This window comes from Lygodium microphyllum, chromosome 21, assembly GCF_053477565.2.
Source record: "Lygodium microphyllum isolate KBCC chromosome 21, Lygodium_microphyllum_v1.1.10, whole genome shotgun sequence".
Classification (NCBI taxonomy): domain Eukaryota; kingdom Viridiplantae; phylum Streptophyta; class Polypodiopsida; order Schizaeales; family Lygodiaceae; genus Lygodium; species Lygodium microphyllum.
This window is the reverse complement of record NC_141155.1, coordinates 114,347,335-114,363,455: the sequence shown is the minus strand read 5'-3', so window position 1 is coordinate 114,363,455 and position 16,121 is coordinate 114,347,335. Positions and strand designations below refer to the sequence as shown.

General features: G+C 38.7%; 1 protein-coding gene across 1 annotated transcript; it reads right to left on the bottom strand.

Annotated features, from left to right (window-relative positions):
- Positions 1 to 13,169: 13,169 nt before the first annotated feature.
- Positions 13,170 to 15,278, bottom strand: LOC148018454 (type III polyketide synthase A-like). Its single transcript, XM_087662100.1, has 2 exons — positions 14,990 to 15,278; positions 13,170 to 14,687 (listed from the first exon to the last, which is right to left on the bottom strand). Exons 1-2 carry the CDS (start codon positions 15,195 to 15,197, stop codon positions 13,681 to 13,683), a joined length of 1,215 nt encoding a protein of 404 aa, XP_087518226.1. The 5' UTR covers positions 15,198 to 15,278; the 3' UTR covers positions 13,170 to 13,680.
- Positions 15,279 to 16,121: the final 843 nt, after the last annotated feature.

Sequence of the window (16,121 nt, the reverse complement as noted above, 5' to 3'; positions counted from 1 at the left end):
ATTTGAAGAAAATAGGAATGCCCATAGAGGATTATTCTAACATGTTTCTTTATCTAGCAATGTATGTGGAAGGGAATATAGATTTGGCAAAGTTAAATAAGTACATTTATGTGCTTGTTTTCCATGTTTCTTTAGAGGTTGGTACCATGTAGCCCAAGATTATACATGAGGAAATTCAACTTGCTAAAAGGTACAACCAAATGTATCGTAGAGATATATATTCTTTTCAACCTAAAACTATGGGAACCATGCCTTCAAATTAGGCTTCAAGGTTGGAAAAACAATCTAGCTAGCAAAGATAATCATTTAGATAAGAAGAGAGGTTCCCTCTTATAGTAAAGTTCCAACATTTCCTATAATTTATGGTGCAAAACATGGAATGAATTCTAGGTCCAGTATTGAAATTAAATCAAAATTTAAAAGGGTAGACTTTGGTGGAAAACCTGTAGCCAATAATGCACAAGGGTAGCATGTAACCAATGACAAGATAAAAGAGATGTACACCAAAGGTTTGTGCTTCAAGTGTGGGGAGAAGTAGATCGCTAACCATAAGTTAAAATATAAATCAAAGAGTGCTAAAATTAGCATGATCATTAAATATGGATTGGATGAAGAACCAAATGAGAATGAGATGCTTCAAATGTCATCTATGCCTACATTAGAGAAGCCACATAAATATGAAGAAGCTATAAATAAGGAGTTTTATGATCCTATGGATGGCGACTATGCTAGTTTCTCTATTTTGTGCACTCTCTCTCTCATGATGCATGGATGGGTAGTAGAGGTGAAAATACTCTCGGTCTCAAAGGGCTTGTGAATGGTAGAATTGCCTATTTTGTGCACTATTTCTCTCATGATGCATAGATGGGTAGTAGAGGTGAAAATACTCTCATATCAAAGGGCTTGTGAATGGTAGAATTGCCTATATTCTTGTGGATACAAGCGGTGCACACAGTTTTGTAAATCTTTGGATGGGCTGAAGCTACTACCTAATGATATTGAGGTGCCATTAAGGGTACAATTTAATAATGGGGCTTTTGAAGCTAGTTATGTAGTGTGCCCATACACTTCTATCGAGTTATCATCTTCATGTACTATTCAAGCTAATCTTGTATCCTTAGAAATGGGACCCATTGACATGGTCATTGGTTGAAAACAATTGGAAGGCTCACCATGGATTTGAACTCAATGCAAATGGAATTTTCTTGGGCTGGATAGCAAGTAACTTTGCATTGACTAGATCATTAAAAAATAGAACTCATGAGAGAGATCAATGCTAAGTCTTGTGTATTTACTCTTTTTCTTTTCAAAGAGGATGAAGATCATCCCATACTCACTTCAAAGAAGAAAATTTCAACATTGAGCAAGTTGTTAGAAGGATAAAAATACTTATTTTAGTCGGTAACAAAAATAGTGACGCTTGCATACCCCATTGGTAATTTCAATGGAGGAATGTATATGTGTGTGTGTGTGTGTGTGTGTGTGTGTGTGTGTGTGTGTGTGTGTGTGTGTGTGTGTGTGTGTGTGTGTGTGTGTGCGCGCGCGCGCGCGTGCGTGCGTGCGTGCATGCGCGCGCGTGTGCGTGTGCGTGTGCGTGTGCGTGTGTGTAATTTCAATGGAGGAATGTATGTGTGTGTGTGTGTGTGTGTGTGTGTGTGTGTGTGTGTGTGTGTGTGTGTGCGTGTGCGTGTGCGTGTGCGTGTGCGTGTGCGTGTGCGTGTGCGTGTGCGTGTGCGTGTGCGTGTGCGTGTGCGTAGGTCATTAACATGATTACAGTTATCCTTTATTTCTAAAGAGAGAGAGGGAATTAAAATGATTACAGTTACCCTTTATCTGTGTGCGTGTGTGTGTGTGTGTGTGATATCCACTCTCCCTCTCTATATATCTCTCTCTATCTCTAGTCAAAGTGCTTTCGGTGGCAAAAATAGTGATGCTTCCATGATCCATGGTAAGTTCAATGCGATGAAATAGTGATATATAGAGAGAGAAATAAAGAACATCTTCATTACCACCCAAGAGAGAGGTTGATTATCCTATTGACTTAGTCTCTAATACCAAATCCATCAACAAACCACCTTACAAATTATCTAAGTTTAAGCATGAAGAGGTGGAGTGACAATTCAAGGAGTTGCTACAAATGGGGTTGATCCAACCAAGCCATTCATCTTTTATCTCTTCAATGAAGAAGTATGGAACATTCTATATGTGCATTGATTACACGGATCAAAACAAGTCCACCATAAAAAACTGGTACTGTATTCCCCATATTGATGATCTTTTGGTGGATGAACTTAAGGATGCAAGGGCTTTCACCAAGATAGATCTTCATTCAGGATATCATCAAATTCGTTTGAAAGAGGGGAATGAATACAACATTGCATTTAGAATTGAAGGGGATTGCATCATTTCTTGGTGTCAATGCTTTTGGATTCTCAAATGCTTGAGTAACTTTTTCAAGCACTTATAAATACAATTTTTCTCATATATAGAAAGTAAAAAAAGAGCATTCAAGCCATGTAAGAGAGGTTTTTGACACATTGAGGAGGCATAAGCTCTTTTTGCAAATCAATCAAAGTGTTCTTTTATGGAGGATGAGGTGGATTATTTGGGTCACATAGTTGGTGAGAGCGGGATTAGAGTGACCCAAAGAACGTGCAACGTGTCAAGAATACTAGTTATACATCCTTGAGAGGAGTCCTTGGATTATCATCTTTCTATTGATGGTTCATTAAAATTGTGCACATTTTGTGATCCCAATAACCCACTTGTTGAAAAAGAGTATTGTATTTGGGATTCTATAGCAAACAAGAGCTTCGATGAATTAAAGTCACTTATAATTTTAACATCAATTTTGGTGTGTCCTAAATTTTTTAAGGAGTTGACTATATGTGAATATGCTAGTGGAAAAAGTATAGGGACTTTTCTCCATCAAGATCATGGAGTCATTGCCTACAAAAGTAGGAAATTGGATGACAAGGAGCATCAACTCTATGTATATGAGCAAGAGATGCTCAAATTTCTTCATGTAATCAAAAAGTGGCATCCCTACATCTACTTCATCCATTTCAAGGCCGAGGGTGATCATCGTGTGCTAAAATGTTTCCTTTCTCAACCTACTTTATCTCTTAAGCAATGAAGGTAGTTGTCTACACTTCTAAGATGTGATTTTAACATATCCAAAATGGCAGGTAAAGATAATATTGTGGGGGTGGTTAAAGGTAATATTGTGACCAATGCTTTGTTAAGAATGTGGACATGTTCACTTTCGTGAATCTCTACCCTATACAAAGATTGGATCCATGACATAGAAGAAGAGTATTTGCCATGGGGGATTCACTAGTAGCAATACGGAGATGTCACCTGCGTGCAAGAAATATATGAAAATACCCCTTATCTACCCCCTATTTATGGAACCTTACCTTATAAAATGTACCTTCCTTTCCTTAAATAACCCCCCTCCCTTACACTCACGTGGTACCATACGGTAAACCCTAGTGGATCCCCCGCGGTATTTGCTTGGTGAAAATGTAGCCACTATGATGAGAAAAATTTGACAATGAAGAGGTGAAGAGTAGTCAATTTTTTCAAGGAATAATGAACTTTTATGGTACAACATATTGGTTTATTTGATGCCCCAAAATGTCCTTCAAGACTTGCATCTTGCAAGAAATGAATTCCTCACCATTGGAAAGACACCATGGGCTATTCAAGGCATTTGATACTATCCATAAGAGATTTTATTGGAAGGGAATTTGATCGGATGTTAAAGATTATACTATGCAATGTTTATTGTGTTAACAAAATAAAGATTCCATGCTTCTACATGATGGGTTGCTTTAGCATTACCTATTCCTCAAGGGAAAGGGCCTAGTAGAAGCATGGATTTTATCACAGGATTGCCTACAATGAACCATGGATGGAACATCATTTATGTAATTATTGAGTAGTTAATGAAATTAGCCCATTTCATCCTAACTAAGGTCCAATTTTTTTTCTCCTAAACAAATGGTTCATCGGTTTATGGAGAGTGTGTTCAAGCTTCATGGGATGTCAATCAAGATAATATCCTATTGTGACACTAAATTTATGGGAAATTTTTGATAGAGTCTATTCTCTTTATGGGCACCAAATTGACTTCTAGCATGGCATATCACCCCCAAACAAATGAGCAAATGAAGAACATCAATAAAAGTGGTTAGAAGTTTATCTTTGTTACTTTTACCATGATACTCAAGCTTCTTGGGACCAATGGTTATATTTGGCTAGATTTTTCTATAATAATACTCATCATATGAGAATTGTATGTCACTATTCTAAGCACTGCATAGTTACAAAGTGCAAATACCTTCCGCTCTTTTTCATGATGAAGTGAATTCAAAAGCTAAGGATGTGGACTTGAGAAGATGGAAGTTTTGATGAGTCAATGTAAGGAAAATATTCACAAAGCTCAAGATCTCATGAAGGCTTATGCAAATGAGAAAGAAGAACATTGGAATTTGAAGAAGGTGATTGGGTTTTTCTCAATGTGCCTAAGTCTAGGTATGCATCCTTAAAAGGATGTCATAACAACCTGGCTCATAGGTCATATGGTCGTTATCAAATCCTCAAGAGACTTGGAGAGCTTTCATATAAGCTTGAGTTGCCTTCTTCAATGCACATTCATGATATCTTCCATGTTCTCAATTAAAGAAGTATGTGGGTTTAGCCATTCAAGTTTTGGAAGAATTATCTCCCATGGATAAAGATAGTCTCATAATCTATGAGATCGAAAAAGTCATAGAAAAGCAAGAGAAAGTTTTGTGGAAACAAACGTTTCTAGAATAACTTATTAAATGATGGAGTTTACCCATTGAAGAGTCTACTTGATAGCCATTCTCATATCTTGACTCTTTTCCTTAGCTTTTACATGAAGAACAATGAATTTTTGAATAGGGTAGCTTGCTTGATTAAATTTCTATCACAAATTAAATTGTCATAGCTTGGTCAAAATGTCATCTTTATGGATGGACAAGCTTCTATATGGTGTCTATTTTCTAATGACACCTCATTTGTTGGATTTGGACACGGATATCTCAAGTTATGGTATTTTTCCTTCCGACCACCTTGACTATACAATTACATTAGTCTATAGTTGTTGGATTTGGACACGGATATCTCAAGTTATGGTATTTTTCCTTCCGACTACCTTGACTATACAATTACAGTAGTCTATAGTTCTTTCACTTGTAATTTTTGTTTCAAGGGAGACCTACTTCACATTATGGGCTTCCTTCTTGCATGGATCTATGTCCTCTAAAGCTCTCTTGTATCTTCCATTGTAAGTTTCAGATCACTTCAAATTGAGGACAAAGCTTCTTTAGGCCAAGTAGGCTCATAATGAAGCATAGGTTTACGAAAGAGTATAGGACTGAGATGTAACATGGCTCATTATCTTTTTTCAATTAATCATATAATCTTCTTGAGGACTTCTATTCTTGGATCTCCTGCCATATCTAAGGGCTGAGTACTCAACTGCACCATTGCAAGAGGCATGCATCTTTCTACCAACCACATTTCCCATAGTTATATTTCTCTCATATGAAATATAAATATTAGTTATGGCCACCTTGGTTATGGATTTTGTCATATTTGTTGGTTCACTTTGAGTATTTCTTATTTAGAAGAAACTTCTTCCTTACAATGATGATGCTCCATGCCAATGAGCACTAGTGGCATTTCTAGGTGCAACATCAGAAGATGAATCATCCAATCAAGAGGTGGTCCTATTCCATTTGCAATAAAAAATGAACCTCATTCCATTTCAACCCCCTATGGTGTTAAAAGAGTCGAATCTTATTGCAACCAATGCCGATTCTAGTGGAGCATCTGATGAAGAGAAACTCCCTTGAAGAAGTTCAACCTATGTTCTAAAGCTGTGCAGAGAGCACATTCACAAGAGAAGGAGAATGTGAAAAGCAATTAACATTTACATATGCAGATAGAACTAAACAACATCTCAATGTGGACAATGGTCTTCCTAAAGAGGAGTCAGTGGCATTGCGTGAGCTCTTGAAGAACCTAGATGTATTTGCATGGTCATACAAGGATCTGAAGAGGATAGATTCTATTGTATAATAGCATCACATCAACTTGGAGCTTGATGCCAAACTGGTACAATAACACCAACAAAGAATGAATCCTAATTACTCTACTCTACTGAAGATTGAGTTGCTAAAGATTTTAGAATCAAAATTTATTTATCTAGTGGTCAACAAAGAAAAGGTTTCACCTATTATGGCGATGTCCAAGAAGAATATGAAGCTTTGTATCTATGTGGACTTCTGAAAGCCCAATTGCAAAACAAAGAAAGATCATTATCCTATCCACGTCATAGATCAATTGGTGGATATAATTTCAAATCATGAGTTGTGTTCCTCCTTGGATGGATTCAGTGGATATAACAAAGTATAGATTGCAAAAAATATTAATCCAAGGCAACTTCACCATTGAATGGGGAACCTATGTCTATGGAACGGTAATGTGCTTTAGGCTTGCAGTGTCCCCATTACCTTTCAGTAGTAGGTGATGATGACTTCTTTTCAAAATTATCTACATGATTTTATTAAAGTTTTCTTAGGTGATTTCTATGTATTTTGCCTATTCTGCAAGCATTGGAGACATTTGCAATAGTGCTTTGATCAATGTGTAAGGAGTATGGGATGTCCTTCAACCCCAACAAGTGCATTTTTGAAGTATCTTCATGAGTTATTTTGGGAACTTGCTACCTATCTATCATACCATTGGACTGCCATGCCCTTAAAAGTGGTAGGGAATATCACTAGTCAATGTTTTGAGGTTCTAGCATTGTTGGCGACACACGCTGTCATAAATTTTGTTGCATTTTATATCAGGGTCTTTATTGAACTCTTCTTAAAAAATTAGCAATGGGACTATGCCATAGGAAGATTATCAATATTTTCAGGATGTATCTAGCTAGGAAGGGGACCTTGGTTTAGTTGTGCCATTGGGACTTTGTAAAGAGTTCTGCAAGGGCGTCAAATGATTCTTATCTTGCTTGTTCATTTTTTACTCTATCCTTTGCTTTCTATCTTCTCACATACGTCTGGAGATACTCCAATGCTTGTCTTTTTATTAACTCATTTATTAGAGAGTTGGCTCCATCTAGCTTTTTAATGCTCTAATAGAAGGGAACATAAGGTTTCTTGCTCACTTTAGTATCTAGAAGACTCTCTTGCCAATATTTCTTCAATTTATTTTTTCTCATAGTCTCTGAGTTTATCCTTCATGCCATTGGAGAGAGGGAGAAAATTGGTTCTAAAGTTGTCAAAACTCATTCACCTTAGTATAGCCATTATGCCATCATTCTAATAATACTAGTTTATGAGGGTTTCAATAATATATGTTGTGAAGAAAATCCAATCCACCAACCTCCAATGGGTTGTTAGCAAGGTTGTTAGTTGAACATACATGAGATTATCATATTACCAAGCATCGCACATATCCCATTACTATGCACCCATGAATAAATTCTGACTCTTTTTCTTCCTTTTTTGTGAACTTTCATTGAGACTAAGACTTCTAAAGCTTCTACATGATCTCCCACTTGATTTAGTCCAGAAAATCTTGAACGAAGGCTAAGTCCCTCGTTCTTAATCAATCTCCTTGCTTATGTTCTTTTAGCTTTGCTCTAGACAAGTGACTACAATGGTACATATTTCTATAGCTTCAGGAGAAAGTTGGAATGGTCTATCATATAGGGCTTGTATCAGAATAGGATTGTGTTTTCTCCTTGAAGGATGAATTTCTTGTAGAAAGTGGCATTGGATATGAATTTCTTCAAGTCTTTTGGGATAGAAGGAATTCTTACATTCTCCAATGACTTCTTCTCCTTTCAAGAGTAATGTTTTCTCTATTTTTAGCATGTTTGGGTGTTTCTTAATTGCTATTTTTCTCTATACACACTAAAACATGGATATCTTAAGAGAGAACACCAAGGAAACTGGGAAAGGACTGCAAGAAAATATATCTTGTAGCATCAACAAGCGAGGCCTTCATGTTCATATCGAACCACACAAGGAAAACATGAACAAAACTTCATGCAATATCATAGATTGTATCTCCCATGGTAATAGATTCACTAAAACACATAATATTCTTCATTTCCATGATCCCAAAGAAGAAGAACTTGTCCACAAGTTTATATCAATGGAAAATGATCATATAGAATTCAAATCATATCTTCAACAAAGAATCCACAATATTTTGCTCTCATAATCCCACAATCTCTCTCACATATACAATGTTTTGGCATTAAAAATCACACACACACACACACACACACACTCTCTCTCTCTCTCTCTCTCTCTCTCTCTCTCTCTCTCTCTCTCTCTCTCTCTCTCTCTCTCTCTCTCTCTCTCTCTCTCTCTCTCTCTCTCTCTCATACAAACATACAATGGAAGAATCATCCACATCCTCTCTTGGTCATGGAGCCACCCTCCAAAGGGCATGCTTGATATGAAGAGGTACTAGAGCCACTACAGTGACTCTTCATAGTGAGCAACTACATTGTCACTCCAAGTCTTTAGCTTTAGTCTTCAACTGTTACTTTCTTTACTTGAACTAGCTAATAAGGGCTTATATTCTCCTCTTTTTAAATCAGGAAAACATTTCCAAGCTAAGAACCCATCAAATAGAATACATATAGTTGCATATAGATGATCACAGAAGCAATTTAGAAGCTTAGAGAAGGCTAGTAGAACACAATAAAACCCACATAGTTCAAACAAAACCCATATTAATCAATCAAAATGCATTCAAAAGATCTTTAATCATATCCCAACACATCCACTCACAACCATAAAGCTCAAACAAAAGGAAAATCAAGCTCGACAAAGATAAATATAACACATCAAAACCAAACAATCACCCAATGGAGTACATTAGAGCATATTAAACTAAAACAAAATGTTAATAAGCTATAAATATATTCAAAACAAACTAAATTCATCCAAACCACTCCACTCATAAAAGATATAAAATCTCAGGTAAGTTACTCATGAATATATGTGTGCATCACATGCTTTCAAAATAAGGTATTTTTAAAATACCATTTTTATACATTTTTTACATATCGAAGGGTGTAATATAAAGGGGTTATTTACGGATTGAATAGGAAAGGGTTATTTTTTATTCAAGAAAAAATCACAAATAAGGATATTTATAAATAGGCCTTGAATGCATGTGATGTAGAGGATATACATATAGTAACTTCCCGGAGTATAAAATCCACAAAATCATGCATCTATCAAGCAATTTAGCTCCAAATAAACAATAAAAGAGCTAAAAATCCAATCGATTCCACACTCAACAATTCATTAGGAGTTGGGTAAAAATAAAAGAACCCTAATGATTTCTTAATCATAAAATGTTAGAAAATTACTTTTCAATTAAAAGCCAAGATTTTACAAAATGGGATGAAATGTTATTTAAAACTCTTAATATCATGTGCCTTGGGATAGAATTTCAGTCAAACTATGCAACTTTTGTATATAAGTGTTAAATTTTGAGTTCTAAACATGAAACATTAGACTAGCTATCAAAAATGTCTAAGAGTATCTAGCTGTTAATTACATTAGCCTAGCTACCAAAAACCTCTAAAAGTAGCTAGTAGGCTAAAAATATCCCATTATCTATCCTAATGAGGAGGCTTCTACAATATAACATTACACATGCGATTGACTATTGATCGATGCACATGACAAACATTTTCAATTGATAAGCTCTTACAATGGTTACCAAAGAACTTCATCCTCTTGGATATTATATTCTTTTGCACAGTCTACAACTTGTTGCGAACGATTTTACAACAAAAGGGATGAAAGAGACTATTTCTTATTCTTGCATATTGTCCTCAAAATTCTAGAGAATGTTACATTATGCTCTTGCTTATACCCAATACATTAGTAACACCAAAAAAAGTTTCAATAAGGAGGTTTTTGTGTGCCTACTCTTTTGGGTGAAGTAGAGTTTGCACTTTTTCTTTTTTCTCTTGAATCTTTTCCTCTTAATTCGATATGGTTTTGTAAATCTCTTACAATTTTTATACTACTTGTTGAATTTTCACTCCACTTGGGTTTTCTCAAATAACAACAAAAAGTTAATAATTAAAATTTTTGTATGTGTGTGCACACATATATGTGTGCATGTGTATGTGTGTTTTTGCATGTAGTGGTGGTGTGTGTGCGCATGCACACGTGCGTGGGTAAGGGGGATGACTCATTTAAAAAGACCATGAATGAAGATAAATATAATTTTTTATTGAATGACATATATGTTGAAACCTTGAAAGTGTTAGTGCCTATATCATGCATCACACACACAAAAGAGAGTGATATTAATCTCCTCTACAATGCTCCAAACTCTACAGTTTCCTAGTGATGTGCCATGGCATTACGAATTAAACCCATGTTTTTCTTGTATTGACCTTACTTGGGTTTCTAACATATGCGATTCCAAACATTTTTAGCATTCTTCATCATCTAGTTCCTCTTGTGTTTCTTCATGTCACAGTCATTAGGATGTCCCTCTAGTTAGTGACTCAATCTTCTTTTGAAATCTAGCCTCATTAAGTATTGAAAAAAAAGAGTTTGCCAGTGACCTTATTTTCTTAAATTCCTTATTATGATTTCCTCTATACCTCCTCTTGCACTCTTGTTGTCATTTTCTTGACTTCATCTTCAATATTATTATTGGATATAGTCAACTCTATAGCCAACATCTCCTCTATCTTAGCTTACTTCTCCTCTAGCTCCTTTCGCTTAGCCATGCATACATGTTAATTTGACAAGCAAGTATTTTGATTCCATATTTTCTATTTCCAAGTTTCAAACTCATTGGGGTAGGTGTTTCTCAATGGGCTTGGCTCTTAGATTGACTTGGCAAGATTGCCAATATGGTTGAGAAAGTCTTTGAGTACATCTTGCAATTAGGGTAAGAAGGGGGAGGTTATAGAAAAGGTTTGAAAACCTTTGAACAAGTTCACACTATCTATGCACTAGGGTTTAGAGAGAGAGAGAGAGAGAGAGAGAGAGAGAGAGAGAGAGAGAGAGAGAGAGAGAGAGAGAGAGAGAGAGAGAGAGAGAGAGAGAGAGAGAGAGTGTGTGTGTGTGTGTGTGTGTGGGAGCGAGCGAGCGAGCAAGCGAGTGAGTGATTATTTGGCTTTATTTTGAAGAAAGGAAATTTGCTTCTAGCATTGCATTTGCTAACTATAAAGGATAATGAGAGCTAAAATTGCAAAAATGTGAATAGGCCACCAAAACAAACTAATATTCCAAATATAAGATCATACACATTGTTTTTAGTACTTAATACTAATGTTGTAGAGAAGCTTACAAAACCACAAATACCTACAATGGTACACTAAGCAATAAGAAATAATATAATAATCCATTAAGAAATATGACATGCATGCATGTGAGTTAAGTAAATAATACACACATATATACATGTAGGCACACATGCATGTGCATGCATGAAGGCACACACACATGAACATATGCATGCACACGCATGTGCACACACATGGGCAGAGTACATGCATACCTTAGGATGATTTGCTAAGCTCAAAACTCATTTGAATGTTTCAATATAGAGATGAAATCTTAGGTTGTGTTACAAACACACATCAAACATTGAAAATTTCTCCGATGAATTATTGGCATCTAATCATTGATGAACATGTATGGTGGGGAGACATATCTCTCTCTAAATTTAATAAGTTATGGTATTCTCTTCTTAAGTAAAAGTAGCAATTCCAACATTGGAAGTAGAAACAATTCAAAGCCTTTCTTGTAAATAAACAACATGGTACATGTTTTGAGAAATGGGGAATAACTTTATCTACCTTAATTCAAAGTTGCAACATATAATTTTTTCTATAATTGCTTCCCTAGATAAACCCATAAATGAGATAGAAGTAGGCCAAAAGATGCCACTTAAAAAGCATTAGTCATGGCGAGTATGAGATATTTTTCCTAAGGGCACCAATTTCCTCATATTAAACATTCTCATAGTGTGGCTACTAATTGGTTAAATTAAGAAGATGCCACCATGATACAATGAAAGTCCATCTTATGAAAGAAAGCCAATTATCCCCTTCACCATAAGATCACTCCCTCAAGGTAAAGTTTGTCATTCCTTAAGGGCACACTTTAGCTTTATAGCAAGACTAGGCTACACTTATAGAGCTTCCATATTTTCCTACACATTGAACATAGTATCTATACATTAGGATTGATATAGGGACTTACAATTCCAAGTGAAAGACTTAAAATATAGCTCTCAAGGTAAAGTACTAAAGCATCCCAAGATTTTTCTTTGAGCTCTAAATTATTCAAGATACCTTATCTTGACTAGCTAACCCTTGCATTCAGTATTATATGTACGTATTCATGCTTTTAGTCTCATGTCTATTCTACAACATTTTAAAGTTAGTATTTAAAATCCCCTAACATGTAGAGAACGTACATTGTGAAAGCTGAGCACTATTGATGATTCTTGCAAGCACAACCTACACAATGCTCCTAAAGCCCGCAATGAGCATTAGCATGAAGAAGGCATAAACAAAATTTGATATTGGTGGCCCTAACTCGAAGGTGTGATGTCTTGACGATTCTTAATGAGCATGATGTACACAATGCTCTTGAAGCTTGCGACGAGCATTAGCACGAATAAGGCACAAACAAAGGTTGACGTAATGACAAAGGTGAAGGCATGAGGGCATAGAAGAAGGTGAAGACAAATGTTCGAAGGCATAGAAAGTTGAAGTCATAAGGTGAAGGCATAAAGGCATGCTCCAAGGCATAGGAAGCCAAAAGCCATGCACGATGACATTTCTTATTTTAAAATCGACCAATGCTAAAATTGATGAACATTCCGAATCCAAGAGAAGATTAATCAAATAAATCAAATCAACAAAAAAGATAAATAAAATACTCCCTTTAGTTGCATGTGTAACAAGCTTATCTAGCAAACATGGTCTTAGTTGTGATGTGTCACTATTGTGATGCTAATGATGAAGTTGAGTGACCATCGTTATTACACACTTAACAAGTAATATGCTCGCAAGTTGATACTAGAAGATAACAATCTTGACTTACGGTCACATATGCTTAGTACAGAAGAATTATTTGCTTTAAACAATGAGATACAAAGACAACCCTTCTCCGTTGATGTTTTGCAAATGGAGGTATCGATTGTCTTTCCAATGATAGAGAAAGTTCTTATGGAGATAGGAAATAAGAATGTATGTCGTCTTGGTTACATGCTTCCGGTGGGTGACTTATTAGGGGCTTGAAGATGGGCAAGTAGTGGTGTCAAGGATGGGTGGGCAGTGTGCGAGATGAAGAATGATAATCACTAAAATTGCGAAAGATGGAAGAAGGATAAAATTGCACTAACAAATAGGTGGGGCGAGCATTGGGTGATAAGCCTAGTAAAACGGTCTCGGAAGGTGAAAGATGACATCCATATAATAGTGTTGATATTGGATGGATGATTAGACCAAATTTCTAGCAACATTAAGCTTGCAAGGGGCTGGTCTTGGGAAAGGTACCGATCGAATAGAGCGAGCGAGTGGTAATTTATACCTGTATCAGCCGTCGTCGTCGTCTTCTAGTCAGGCTAGACTAGTTTTCGAGCGACAAGGCCTTCGAAGGTGATACCGGGACCGAAGGCGAGGATGAGGCCCCACTCGCCAGGAGGAGGAGGAGGAGAGGAGGAGGAGGAGGGCTTGAGGTGGCGCATGTGGTCGAGGACGTAGATGATGGTGTTGCTGCTGACGTTGCCGTAGTCCATGAGGACCTGGCGGGAGGCGAGGAGCTTGTCGGGGTGGAGGGAGAGGCGGGACTCGAGGGCGTTGAGGATGGCGGGGCCGCCGGGGTGGACGGCCCAGAACACGTCGTTAAATCCGGATACTGCGCCGCCGGACTGCAGGGCGGCCTTGTGGACGAGGGCCTTGCAGAAGGCCTCGATGTTGTCCTCGATGATCTTGGGGAGGTCCCGCCCCAGATGGAACATGAGGCCCTCCTCCGTTAGGGTGCCCACGATGGTGCCCTCCGTCCCGGGCAAGTAGCTCTGCCCTGCCCAGTGCAGCTCGAAGTAGGGCATCTCCCGGACGGGCAGCGGCTCCGTGCCCAGCACCATGGCGGCCGCCCCGTCCCCGAACAGCGCCGCACCCACCAGGTCGTAGGGGCGGGCCCGGCTGGGCGGCCGGTACCCCACCAGGGTGGTCTCCGTTGTCACCAGGAGCACACGGGCGCCCGGGTTGTTCTCGGCCAGGTCCTTCGCCACGCGCAGCCCCGTCACCCCGCCGTAGCAGCCCAGCATGTACAGCATCACCCGGTTCACGTCCTCCCGCAGCGCCAGAGCCTTGGCCAGGTGCAGGTCCCCCCCGGGCAGCCGAATCTCGCTGGACGTCACGTACACCAGGTGCGTCACGTCGCCGATGGGGCGCCCCCACTCCTCCACCGCCTGCAGCGCCGCCTCCTTCGCCATGGTGGTCACCGCCTCGTTGGAGATCTCCAGGCGCTGCCGGATGCTGGTGGCGCCCTCCACGGCCAGCTCCGGGTGCTTGGCCAGGATCTCTGGGCACATCACCACGTACCGCGTCTTCACGGTGGTGCTCTTGCCTGCATTATTTAAAGAAATACATGAAATAAATTCTGTCATTCGCACAGCAACAAAAGCAATGAGCAACAAGCGAGCAAGCACTTAGCCAGCCAGCCCGCCAGCCCGCCAGCCCGCCCAGCGTACTCTGGTGTCGCACTCGCAATATTATAACCACGCTCCATGAATATGGAATTTCGCAATTATGTTATATTTAGCAAAGACTAAGTAAACAGCAGTTTCTAAGTTGCAGATGCAGCTAATGTGGCATCACTATAAATTTCACGTTGCAATATATGTATATGAGAGTGAGAGGGATCCTTACATAGCCGCTCCAGTTTCGCCTTGAGCACCGGGTCGTCGCAGTTGGTATCCCGCATATAGCCATCCGGCACCAGCTCCTGCTTCACTTCCACGGGTGGGAAGGCCTTCCCAAATGCGAGAATGCTGGCCTTGCCCACGCTCGGCTTCACACAGGTCTCCACATACCCATTGCGTCCGCTCGACACCATGCGAACCGTTGCAGAACTCATGATGGCTGCAGCTGCAAATGGTAGCTGCCACTACCTTCCCCCGTGCGCGCTCTCGACTCTCTCTCTCTCTCTCTCTCTCTCTCTCTCTATGTATATATATCCGTCTTTGTGCCCGTTTATGACGTGGAGCTGGGTTTCCTTGCGCCTTCCTTGCATGTCCCTCTCCCTGCCAGATTTATAAGCCGATTCCCCTATCATTATTATAATCACTATTTTATCACCCTGTTACAAGCCAAACTCGATCGCAGAAGGTTTGAGGGTGGCGTCGCCTGCGTGGGGCTTCTTGTTAGGCCGTCCACATAAAGAACATGCAACGTCATTACCCCCACCAATCACCTTCTTTGCACCCACTAACCTTGTTTCAAGGGACTCTCTATGAAAGATCTTGAAGGCAAATACACCTACCACAAGTTTCTCGACTTGGTGTTTAGACTCATCTTTCCGAGCACATCAGCCACCAATTTTCACTAGTGAGATCACGTTGCATTTTAGACCCATACACGATGATTTGATACCTTGTTTCCTACAGCATTTCAACCTTTATGTATGTGTTAAGAGGCTACCCTCACAACTCCAAAAATTTAGGAGCTAGGATCCCAAAATTTATGTGAAAGTAAAGATGATGAGAGTGATGTTCAAATAGACAAGACAAACATTAAGTTCAAACATTTATTTGTACACTAATGAAGGAATAAATTCTTGTATGAAATGTAACTAGTTTTACAATACACATACACAAACACAACTACAAATTCAACATCAAAATTCCCCTCTCTTATGCATTGGTCTATATCCTCTACACATTTTCTTATTTATTTTAATTTGCACCCCAACATATGCCAAACTCTACCTACACGGTAACAATATTGTTTAGCTAGGAGATTTGTAGCAAATATAAGCCCCTTAAGAAAAATATTTTGTATT

What these genes read in the sequence shown, in the direction of transcription:
- LOC148018454 (XM_087662100.1), bottom strand. Translation starts at nt 15,197, where the DNA reads ATGAGTTCTGCAACGGTTCGCATGGTGTCGAGCGGACGCAATGGGTAT. An exon ending in GGCGAAACTGGAGCGGCTAT is followed by an intron (nt 14,688 to 14,989) that starts GTAAGGATCCCT and finishes TAAATAATGCAG; the next exon opens with GCAAGAGCACCACCGTGAAG.